Source organism: Crocodylus porosus, unplaced genomic scaffold (genome assembly GCF_001723895.1).
Source record: "Crocodylus porosus isolate Cpor-Errol unplaced genomic scaffold, CroPor_comp1, whole genome shotgun sequence".
Taxonomy (NCBI): domain Eukaryota; kingdom Metazoa; phylum Chordata; order Crocodylia; family Crocodylidae; genus Crocodylus; species Crocodylus porosus.
Window position 1 is genome coordinate 5,869,362 of NW_017728926.1, and position 12,698 is coordinate 5,882,059.

The 12,698-nt window shown below is 43.8% G+C and overlaps 1 protein-coding gene across 1 annotated transcript in view; it reads right to left on the reverse strand.

Annotated features, from left to right (window-relative positions):
• The window catches only part of PLCH2 (phospholipase C eta 2), a 358,008-nt gene that overhangs the window by 79,683 nt on the left and 265,627 nt on the right, over positions 1–12,698 (reverse strand). The window contains exons 4-5 of the mRNA XM_019541274.1: positions 11,025–11,268; positions 9,123–9,252 (exon numbers count right to left, since the gene is read on the reverse strand). Coding sequence (XP_019396819.1) covers positions 9,123–9,252; positions 11,025–11,268 — 374 coding nt within the window. The remainder of the gene's footprint in view (positions 1–9,122; positions 9,253–11,024; positions 11,269–12,698) is intronic.

The window sequence follows — 12,698 nt, forward strand, 5'->3', positions numbered from 1 at the left end:
AAAATGGCAGTGGGGGTGCTTTAACTAAAGCTTGTTGAACATCAAAGCAGCCCCAGAGCAGCCTCACTGCATGTGTATATGTGCCATAAAAGGGCCCAAGAGCAGGAAAGAAAGTCCTTGAACATTAGACAATGTTCAGTATGCAATAAGATCTCTGTTTAATGAGCAGGGCTGCAACCTCCCCAAGATAAAGCAGAGTAAGGTCAATAAAGTAGAATAAGATGACTCTGGGCGATAATAAAAAAATCCATCCATCCAGAACAAACAGCAACTCCTCAAGAGCAAAAATAATCTGAATGCAGCTCAGCAGTTCAGTCTGGAATCCACCCACCAAGACTGAAGTTTCAATTAAAGTTAAGCGATCATTATAAAGAGAAAAGAAGGAAAGAAAAATCATAAGGTTTAAGAACCCCTCCAAGACCTGAGGGCTCAGATGTTTTGTCTAACATATTATCTAATTGCTCCTAGGTGACACTCAGGGATGGGCTCTGGAGTCTATATTAAGATGGATATGATGTCAGGGGAAAGCGAAACTGACTGTTGAAAGGTTTGTAGTGTTGCTATTTTGAGCTGACTGACACATACCAGTGGCAGTTACTAAAGCACCAAGACTACTCTCTACCACAGAATAACTTAGTTTTGGAAAGCAGAACTATTTAGTAATTTGTCTGAGCCAAACAAATCACATTTAGAACCAAACCAAAAATGTAGAGACATTCAGAATCTGAACACAGATCTGTATTTTGCTACATAAGCTATTATTTTCTCTCTTTTGACAGTTGCACACTTAAGTCTGCACTCATGTGCCAGCAAGGCTTTACTTTTTTGCAGCAGAAAACAGGGTCAATGGAAAAATACTCTTATTATGAAAGATCACAATCTCAGCCTAGCCAATGTCTCCTATTGTTTAGAATTCACCAAACATTTGAAGGAAGAAGACTGTTTAGGACACAGTTAGTCCAGTGTCTTCAAACACAGCCAAAGAGACAAGTCAAGGTATATTAAAGATCACAACTCCATCCATCTTGGTTTCAGGTTGCAAAAATGCCACTGGGATCATGTGGCAGAGAACAGGCAGAATAATCCAGCTACCTTTCACATGTATTGACTTTATGATGTGCTGATTCAGGCACTTCACTTCATTAGCATTAATGTGTCCATAACAGAGGATGAATAAGAAGGAAGTCTGCAGCAGGATGGGGATGGCAAATTTAAATGGAGAATCAAAGTTGTCAAATAACTGGCTTGACAATTATTGACCAACTCACCACATCTACCCTCCAGAGAGGTATACCTGTACTTATTCGATTAGTTATATTCACTTAGGTCTTACTGCTCATTTTAGAGCTAAGGTGTTATATTACCCAATCACAAGTTTGGTAGAACATTGTGGCAGGTGTAATGCTAAGGCAGCTGTGTTTTAGTGCTTTGCCAGCTGTAGGTATGTCCTTAGTGCAGTAACAATGAATGGATGACAAATCTTCTGAGGGCCAGATGGTGAGGATGGAAAGTCATAACTTTTCAAATGAGACAGGCAACCTCTAAATGGCTTCCAAGAGGGGCTCCTCCCACATTCTCCACTCTGGGTTGTGACTGGCTGGCAGCAGATCACTTCGCACATCGTTGCTATCAATACATTTAAGTACCTTACAGATCAGAGACTGAAAATGACAGGCTTCCTGGACAACCCAGAGCACACTTCTTCCTCCATTCTCCTGGCCTGATGTCAAGATTGCTATGATTTTATCATACAGCTGGAAATTCCTGGCTGCAAATAAGCAATCAGGACCAAGGACAGAGACACCAACCAGCTACTGAGGCATCCTAGTGCAAATACCAATTTATACCAAATTTACAAGAGCACAGCGAGACCGAAAGCCTTAGTTTGCCCATGGCACCCAGCCTTATGTGAAGAGAAAAGCACACTAAACACCCCATTGGTGATACCTGACCTGCTTCCTATTTTCTTCTCACTTTCCAAATAGCACCCTCCCCACTTTCCTTCCCTGGACTTCAGGTTTCTCTTTGGCATTCTGATATAGACACTGGGGTTAGTAAAATCTCCACTACAGCTACAGATTCCAGGTAAAAATTTGGACCAGAAGTGGCTATTAGAATTCAGCATCAATCAATTCAGACATGTAACATTTTTAAAAGGAGTCCAAGGCAGAAATACGAATGTATTTGTGGTCAGAAGCTTGCTAATAACAAAATTGCACTCATTTTTCCCCCAGGATTAAAAAAAAAGAACCACACAAACAGTGTAGTCATTTTCCTTTTAAAATAAAGGACTGGGTTGAATTAAAATACGTTACTTAAAAAAACACCTCCAACAGGCTTTTGTCCGCATTGGTAAAGGGATACTAATTAGAAAAAATAAACTCAAGGGTAAGGGCCTTCAGATCCAATGTATGATGTACGTTAGTTAAAACAACATTCTGTTTAGCTATTTCATTAGCCAAGACAGAGATTTGTGCTTTGATTAGGCAATTCAAAGCTGCGTAGTATCAGGCATTTAAGATCACAGAATAGCAATTACATCTGCAATTCAGACCAGCCTGGTTTCATTTATGCACTGCATATGGAAAAAGAAAATCCATTTTTCCCTATTAACAGGCTTTCTGAAGTGCCTGCTGTATATAATTATTGGCATTCATTAGAAACTATTAAAACAAGAAACTTGCATATGATTAATAGAAATTTATACTCTGGTCACAGAAGTTATATAGATTCTACCAACTGTCTCCCATCAATTGTAATGCCTGACTCTAAAAAGACTTGCTTTAATCCACTACCTTTAATGAGTTTTTAAATTTAGTTCATCACCAGGCTACATCCCTCAGCCTGATATGTGCTTGCATTGCAAAAATACAGAGAAGAAATAGCAAGTAAGCAAGTTATTAAAGTGTTCTACCTGCACAGAGGAACCGATTGCTCCATGCCAACCAAGAGGCCTCATTACTGCTTAGTGCCCATGATGAAAAGACTGGGTCCTCTGTGGAGCAGTGAGGGATGGTGTGCAGGGGCTAATAATAACAGCATCAGCAGATTGTAGTGTCTCCAATTTTGGCACATGTTAATATATAAAAATTACCTTCCCATCCCTATGGGAAAGCAAAGTCTTTGTACTCCATGGCTTTTGATAAGGGCCCCTCCTGCTGTGCTGGGCCCTCTTATACATTTGCTGTTTCTCTACACAGCTTGCTAAAGCTTCTCATCCTGGAATTTGCCCCAAAGCTGAAATAAATGCAATGGAATATAAAAAATGGGTGAAAGCTGGGGTTACCAAGGTGTAGGAGTATGAGGGGTGGGTGTAACAGTGCGTATGCTCATATGGCTGCAACCCACCTGTTTCTAAGCTCAGTTTAAAGACATTCATAATGGCTCAGTCTGAAGCAAGGAGGATTTGCAGACACTTAAGCACTGATCACAGCTCTGAAGCCAGCACCAAGGTGATGGTGCTTTCTCACTGCCTACAGACAACACATCAGGCAAGCACAACGCTATGGGGCAGTATGGTGCCTGGGATGCCACTTGAAGGGAGCATGTACCCTGCTTGTAACAAACCCTGGCACTGACAGGTGGTAGCTAGATACAGGAGCAAATGCTCCTACGCAGAAGGTTGTGGAACTTCATCTCCAGAGCCCTGCACATCCGGAGTTAAAGCTTCCACCTGCGGCAGAAGGAGCACAGCCACTAGAGGGCATCCTGGCTACACAAGCCACTGTTGATGCACTAGCCTTGTGGGGAGGAAGGGCCATAGCCTGACCAATTCTCTCTACCTCCCTGAGGACCATAGCACCCTAGGGACTTCAAGACTCACTTAGTCCTGTTATGTTCTGTCAGGGATTGGGGGTAAGAGGGGAGGATGATCTGTGTGCTTCTGTGCAGTACTGGCTACAAGCTAACGGGTTACCTGTGCTTTCATGCAGTTTTAAGGCTCATGTTTAGCTTAGAAATCTCCCATTGCAGCCCTGAGTCTGGTCTTTGCAGTACTCCACAATCCACAAGACACCTCCTGTCACAGCCTGCTTTAGCATGCATATGGTTTGTCCATCTGAGGCAGCACAGGCAGGGCTAAGATGGTCAGAGCCACTGCAGGGAAGCAGGTCCAGATTCCTGGGAAAATCGGAGAGCTCCCCATCTGGGGCATCTGTTCGTTGCTTTCTTATATTCATACAAGACTTTTATTCAGTGACTCGCAGACAACCTCACTAATATGTGAATTTTAATCTTAAAAGATAAGCTGCTCCTGTGCATCTTTGCTTTGTTTTCCAGCTATGAGATATTTTGTGCAGCAATTTCTATCCCCACAGGAGCACCAGGCATGCTCAAATTGTGGGTAAAATATAGCTCTGTGCATATGCCACGTAACCTGTATTTTACCAGTTGCTGGAGATATTCCAGGCTTTCCTTTTTCTCCTCCCCTCCCCCTGCTCAGGGCTGTTTCAATCCACAGACCTATTCTGTTTGCCACGCTCTGGTTGAGCTGCTACCACTGTAGATCCACAGAGGAATCTACATCAGACACATGAGACAACAGGGTAGGCTTCAACCTCGGCTGTCAGCAGGCTGAAGGGAATGTAGAAAAGAGTAGTACAGGCTAAAAATATTTTCAGGCTGGCAGCTCCATGGTAAGTCTGCTGCAGGCATGAGTTGTGGCCAAACTGAGAGGTCTTTTTCCTCCACTGAACACTAAACGACAGCATTTTAGAAGAGACTTAAATACCTTCCATCATCCCCCTCCTATCATCTCTGCCATGGATCTTGAGTAAGAGACCTTAACTGTAGGCATCAAAGTGGCCATGCAAAGTGTCAATGCTACTTCAAAGTCAGCAAGGAGTTACAAGAGGGACAGCTGGGGGCTCAGGACGGGAATGCAAAGCCACCTGACCAGGTGCTGAGGGGTGGGAAGGACAACCCCAGCTGGAGGGAATGACAGTTTCTGTGTGACCAAAGGTTGTGCTGGTCATTGCAGCGCACTCCTCTTGGGCCACACCAGCAGCCAAGCAAGGTAGTACTGTATGTTTGCAAGTGCTGCAGTTGGTCCCCCCTAGTTACACCACAGTATAGGCCACTCAGCAAGAACCGTATGAGTTGTCTGCCTAGCCTGTATTCACACAGGATTTACGGATGCTGCACTACAAGAAAAAAATGGGGCTGCAGTGTTTTCCTCTCTCACTTTACTCTGAAGTTGGACACCTGCACAATCAGTTCTCTCATTACTAGAAGTTCACCCATCTGTGCAGCACTTTTCATTCTAGGATCCCATTCAAAGTCTGTTTCAAAGGCTGATGGTTTGAGCCAGCCCTCTGTACTATGGTGATTTTCACCCACTGGGAGGTGAAGAAACTTGCCTAAAAGTCACAATGTAACTGGCCAGAGAATGCAGAACCCAGAAGACTGGCCAGTGCACTAAAAACACTGGATTAGAGTGATTGGCATAGCCAGGACATAAATAGTTAATGGAAGTTGATTTTTGCATCTTGGTGGAATCCAAACCAAAGCATAAAGAGGCACTTGGAGAGGGTCTCATTACAACATGGTGACCATGCTAAATAACAAAGTATTCTGATACTCAATTTCACTTGGCTGCATACCTGAAACATTCTCTACTCAACAAATTATATATGGGAAAAAACAGCAAAATAGTTTAACATTTTGGCAATGCCTCAAAGACTGCTTACTTTTCTATTTGTCTTCTAGATATGGAGCAATAGAAGAGATGATATATCAAGGCAGTTTCATTCCAGCCCTACTTTATCAAGACAGGAGGAAAAAGTGAGTAAGGCAGGCCAGAAGAGCTTTAAGAGGACCTTAAGGGAAATCTTTAACCAGTAAATCTTATGCTGCTTGCAATCTGTACAGGACTTAGGTAAGCAAATTATATCAGAAAAGATGGACCAGTATTTGAGAAATGTTAGCTTCATGTTCTTGCCCTGCACAGACTGTCTCTATGACCTCAGACAAATCTCTTAACCTCAGTTAATTGTACAGTTTTTCTAATTCACCAAAATGTTGCAAGTAAAAGATACTCAAGTAACAGAAAACATTCTTTAAGTATTTAACAACTGATTTAGACTGGGATTTCATTAGAGCCCAAAGTCCCACCAACAGCTGAGCACTTAATTCCCTTTGGTTCTTTTGAAATCCCAGCCTTCATAGGCACATGGTATAAATGCCAAGAGCCAGAACAGATAAGAAAATCTGTCTGTTGATATGACATTCCAACAAAAGCACAGATTGCAGTGGATACAATCTGGGAATTCAGACAGGTGTTGTAGATCAACAGGTACAAGGAAGACTTTTCTGCAACTATTTTATGGTAAATGAATGTATTTGGGTACGCAAAAAATAATTCAAATTAGACCTCTCTGCAGAGAACTCTACCACCTGGATGTAAGCAGCCATTGTTATGATGTTCCTATATCAATGGGAGATTCAGTTTATACAGTTCTACATTATGAGTCTTCAGGAGGTGGATACTTGGCTGAATTCAGTGAAGCGATGGCAAATTACACCATGTAGGAATTGGCCCCAGGAAAGCCTGGGATTCTCCCTTCTCCATCCCCCCAAATATTATTTGATTGTGGAGGTTTGGGAAGAATCTTTTGCATCCTACCATACTTAAAATATACATGGTATTTCATGCCAAACGATAAGTACTGTGCTATATTCAAATCTCCCAATCGCCTTTCTTCATTCTGCAGCCATCTGTTTACACCAAAACTTTAGTTAGGTTGGAAGCTTGTTTGGTCAGTGACTGGGTTATCTGTGAACATCTTAGCACACTTACAATCTTTCTAAAGCAAATAATGAAAATCAAGCTACAGCATCTCTAATAGATTTGTTCCACATTCTATAAGACAGGTGAGGGCTAAAACGCAATGATGATGATGAGCAGAACCAGTGGAGCCTAACAGCAGCATAGAGAAGATCTCAGATGTGGGACTCCGGAGGAAGAAGAAATCACTAATGCTGTGTTTAAAAAAAGTATTTAATTTCTCTCATTCTACACTCGCCATCACCCCTGGGGCTGTGGCTCACATCTAGCCTGAAATTTTTAATTACAACCACTAGCTTAATAGTCTTGCCATCACACCAAGTAGCAGCACACACATGCAGAAATCACTGCTAATCCAACAGAGAGGACTACAATTCAGCTCCTCTGAGGATTAAACCTTTTCCTTACCCTATGTCTTACATATACAAAAGGAGAGTGAGTCCCTCTAAGGATTTCTGTATTCATCACCTGGCAGGTTAAGGATACAGAGCTCAACAAAAGATTGTATAAAAATGGCAGTACTTCAGTGCACAGATATCTCGTATATCAGTGGTTCTCAACCGTTTTTGTACCAGGACCCATTTGTAAAAATCTATGGCCAGTCCTGACCCAGTGCCCCTCACACCTGACACGCTGCCTCCCACCCCCAGGCCCCAGCCCTGCAGTGTGGAGGGAATGGGGAGCCCCAAGCAGCCCCTTCCAGGCTGGAGCTCTGCCAACCTGCAAGGGAAACACCAGAGTTTCCCATGTTTTTTTCCTTTAAAGGAGAATCCATTTTTAAAGCTTGTTCACAACCCTGTCATATATGCTTGCGACCCACTTTTGGGTCACAATCCACAGATTGAGAAACACTGCCCTATATTAAACCAGCTGTGTTAAACATACATACTAGTTTGTCATTTCACCATGTCACTCCCAGCTCCCACTGCTGCATCAGAGGAAAGGATATTTTATCCCAACTCAGGTTGATATTTCAATAGAGTCAGACTCCATGCTCATAGGCCTTGACTCTCGGTGGCAACTATGAACATCTACTAGCCTGGCTAACAGCCCAAAATCAAAGCAGAGGAGAGGTCAGGCATATTACCTGGCATTCAAAATTTACCCTCCAGAAGAAAAGCACTTAGTAGAGCACCATGCATAGCATGGTCAGACTAGATGATCTGCTCAGGTCCCTTCCGACCCTAGAAACTATGAAACTATGAAACCATGATTACTCAGCCAAAGTTTGGCAGGAGGATTAAGACACTGTATTTAGGAACAGCCAGAACTGGTTTTGAGAGGAGAAAATGCCAAAAGAGATCTCTGGAGTGGAGAGGGCAGAATGTCTCAATGACAGACAAGAAGTTCCAGGTCAAGCTAAAAGGTATCGGTAAAAGAGGAAAAGTGAGGCCATCACCACACACACCCTGAGGGCCTTGGAAGCATCAAAACAGCTTGAGCCCAGTGTCACCTGCAAGCCACCTCATCCTACTTGTTAACAGCACTTTGCTGGGCCATTAGGAAACTACACCAAGTAGGGATTTAGCTATAAATTGTCAGTGGAACCTGATCCCTCAGCATGGATGGCTTTTATAGCATTAAAACTAATGCAGGTGCTACTTTAGAAGCTGCTTCTCCATTAGCTCTTAGAGTCTAACTTCTGTATTTATATTTAGCCTCTGCCTCCTAGCCCAACCCTCTTCCTTCTAAACTTAAAAACATCCCAGGAACTAGCAGCGCAAGAGCTCTGGCAACAGAAGCCATCTGAGGAGAGGAGGCAGCAGGCTTCTGGCTGAAGCACAATCCATTTTGTTACCATGGAAAAAATAGCATGCTGCCAATGGAGGCAGAAGCATCTCGTTCCAAGTCTGGACATGATCGGGGACCACTGATTACCACAAAAGACTGGGTTCACACTGTTCATCAAATTGCAATGCCCTACTGCACCAAGAGTTGCACCTTACCCCATGACTGATCCCTTTTCCTTAGAAGGAGGCATGATTCAGTGTAAGGGTGTCAGTATCAGGACCAGCACATACCTAGGGAGGGGAACAAAGCTCACAGGGGCAGCTAGATAAGAGCCAGGAAGACAGGTCATGCTTGTCCTGTCCTTCTTTACGCTATACAGCTCAGTAAGCAACTTAGTGCAGGTGATCCTTCCCCTTTTGAAGATAAGGATTTATCCAAGAAACCTTTTTATTGGAGTTTCTTCAACTTGCCAAATACAAAAAGCAGCTTCTTCTGGGGAAGCAAACCAGAAGCCACTGACAAAGCATTAACACTCTTGCCTGTTGTGCTGTGTCCTAAGAGCTCTGCAGCTCACACCTCCTCACTTTAGAAATGGGTTCTTGCTTACCTTAAACATTTGCTTGACTTTTTGTCGAGGGAGGTTTACATTCAGTTTGTGCATCAGCTGGAGCACCTCATTAATACTCAAACTGCCATCTCCATTCTTATCTGCCTCATCAAAGGTTTGCTTCAACCACTTTTAACTAGAGTTAAGGAAGGTAAGAGAACATCAAGAGACCTTACTGAACATTATTAAGGCTCTTTACCAAGGCTGTAAACTACACATACAAATGCACAGGCTTAACTTGAAAAACAAATACATTTAGGATCGGTGTAATGAAATTGCTTTATTCCAGGTGAGCTAGATTTGTCACTGGGATTCCTGCCAAATGAAGGAGGAGATAAAAACCCATATTTCAACTGATGCAAATGTATCTCAAGAGCTGCATGCAACCTTTCATGAATAACCCGCATCTCTTCTCGCTGACATCCATTAAACCTATATTATTGTTCCCATAAAGACATGAAGTTGTCTGCAAGTCCTCCTGAGGTATCACAGACTGACAATTTGTCACAATCCTTGTTAAGCTAGTTTGTTTATGCCAGGCTCTCAAATTGCTTAACATAATATTATCTTGCTGCTCTTACTTTGGAAAGGACTTTTAATAGCCTTTTATCTCTTATCAGTATAAATAAACAAGCGCAAGAACCCCCTGTAAAAAGGTATTATAATAGTCAGGTGCATGAAACCATGGTGGAGACTGTTTCCATTGCAAAGCAAGAGGTAATAGGCATATGAACAGCAAAAGCTTTCTACATATTACACCTGAAAAAATGTCAGAGATGCAGGGGTCACCATTGCAAATATGAGTCCAGACAGCTGTTTTATATTCCAAGGACAAAGAGGAAGAAAGTCTCCCTGACAGAAAGCACCCACCTGTGTGCTCATTCCTGACAAATGCTCCTGGGTAGCAGTGACTGCTGCAGACATGCTACAATAGCCTAGTATGGGACAGCAATGCAGATACAGCAATAAGCAAACAGTGATGGTTCTTTAACATCGCAGCAGAAACCATGAGCTAGAGCCTCACCGCCCTGTACGGGATTTGACGCAATATTGTGTATGCAAGCAGTTTCCCCTTATGATGTTAAGGCAGAGGAGGGAATATTTTGTGTTTTGTGTGTGTGAGAGAGAGTGTGAGTTTACAGTGAAACACGTTAAAGTTCTCTTTGTGCAAGTTAATTTTGGCAGGACAGACAGAACACCCTTATTAGGTGGGAGACATCTTTAAGCAGATATCAAATCTGAGTTAAATTCCACCTATGTATAGGGCTGCAGAAGCTGAAAGTGAGGGCAGAATGTGACCTTTACTTTTTTGAAACTCCATTCATCCAAAGCCCGGCACAGGCCACTGATCCCCTCTAAGGGCTCTGGATGCATAACATGTCAGCTCTGGAGTGCAGGACAGAAACTGGGGATAGGAAAGTCCAACTTCCAAATACACACACACACTCATTTGACAAGTGTCATCTCAGAAGGCTAAAAGCCACAAGAAAACACCTATAGGAAAAACACTACAGGCAGTTAAGAGCTGAATCCATCGAAAGCCAAGTGAAAGCGGGTATCTACATTCTACTTCTGCCTTTGTAAATAACTCCTACAAAAGGCAGTTTGAGGGTGAGGAGGGAGATGGAGAGAACATATGCTCATGAAGTGGGTGAGAGGAATGGGTCATCATGGCCAGATGAAGGAGCATGCCCCTTTATGCTCAAGCAGAAGACAGAGTGCAACAACCAGGACTCAGACACACAGGGGCATTTGGAAACAGAGAACATGTAATGGAAGCCACTCTGGAACAGTGAGCCTGACATCTGCCTCCAGCTATACAAGCAATCAGAGGTCCCCCAAAACTCCTCTAGGGACAATACTACCCCTGCTTGACACCCTTTCCCAAGTTCTAAAGGATATTGGTCTCTGGTTCTCTGACGTTTCGACAGGCTGTCTTCATCACTGATCCCTGCCATCAGGTACTTGAGCCCTGTGATCCATGTGCGGGCCTCCTCCCCGCTGGATGACACCAAATCAAGCGACTCCATGTGGTCTCCATAGTAGATGCTGAAGCAGCAATTGGGGTCAAAACTGCCATCAGCATAGCGCTGAAAGATCTCCGACTGCTTCCCCTCGCACACCTCCTGGATGGAGTCGATAGAGACTAGAAGAACAAGAAAGATGGGTGGCTTGTTAGCAACCATCAGTAGAAAAGCACTAACATTATCTGTGTGAACCAGACTCTACAGGGAAAGGGGACTTTCCCTTTCTTGCTACCAGTCAGGGAAAACAAATGACCTTTTATCCACATTGCTAAACGCTACTGCTTGGCCAGAGCATTAACAAATGAGAGTGCCTTCCCTTAGAGAACAAAAGATAAAGAGTCTGCAACACGGTGAGCCCAGACACATGGCCAGACTTTATGTGAGGAGAGAGCAAAGGGCACGAGGTGATCTGCATGCTTAAAAAAACTGGCCTGGAGCACTAGAGTTCAGTTTGTGCCTTCCCTTTCAGCTTTCCTCCTCAACAGTCTTTTGCCAATGACTCTTTTCTTCCCTTGGCTTTCTCTTGCCTCCTGCTACAAACCAAGAAAACAGATTTGTTTCTCTACACATTATAAACAGAGCTTACACAGTGCTGGTCTGTGACAGGGCCAGAAGCACGTGCAGCCAGCTAGCCAGCCTCTGCAGGCCAGCTTTCCATGGGCACATGGCAACAGAAGTGCTTTGTGAGTAAACCTGTATGGGCAGGGAGAATGCAGCTTCATGTGCTTTCTCATGATCCCAGTGCTTTACCAGCAGCTCTTCCCCATCCATAGCTACTGCACCAAAGTCATGTCATGGGGCATACTGCCCCTCCAAGCAATGCTGCAGGAGGGACCCTCCAGAGCAGGCTACCTCATGGAGAGCCTTTGCTGCTCCTTGCTGCTAGCAGTGCGAGATGGAGGCCCTGATACCTTCTTCCCAAGAATGTTTTCTGTTTGCCTATTACAATACCAATGCTTTTTTTACCTCTGCCCCTTTACTGCTGCATTACTGCCCAGTAAAGGCACAGACAAAGCAGCAGTATCTGCTGATCCTAGGCACAAAGCCCGCTGCTTTTAGAAAACAGCCACTTGACGAAAAGCCAATTTGTTGAACTCAAGACTATCCCCAGCTAAACCTCTTGTTCTGCAGAGACTGCTCAACTTGCATGCTAGCACAGGCTTACCCCGGTTGACCTACAAAAAGTCTGGGGAGGGACTGTCTTGGCACAGGCAAGTCTCAGTCTCCTGCCACCCTCTCCTCCCACCTAATGCCCCACCCTCAATCTGCTATATCTCCCTGCTATGTCAGGTCTTCAAGCTGAGATAAGGACCTTTACATTTCCAGTCAAGGAAGCCAAAGCAAGAGAATGAGTGGCACAGGTAGTACGCCTGTGCAAACCTTTGGGTGCTGATTCGATTTGCAGGAGATTCGGCGGTTGAATCTCTGAATCTGAATCGAATCAGGGAAACAATTAAAAGGTCTGAATTGATTCGAAGCTCTCCAAATAGATTCAGAAAAGATTTGGAGAGCTTCGGTGATTCGGGCAGTCCCCGCTGGCTACAGCAGG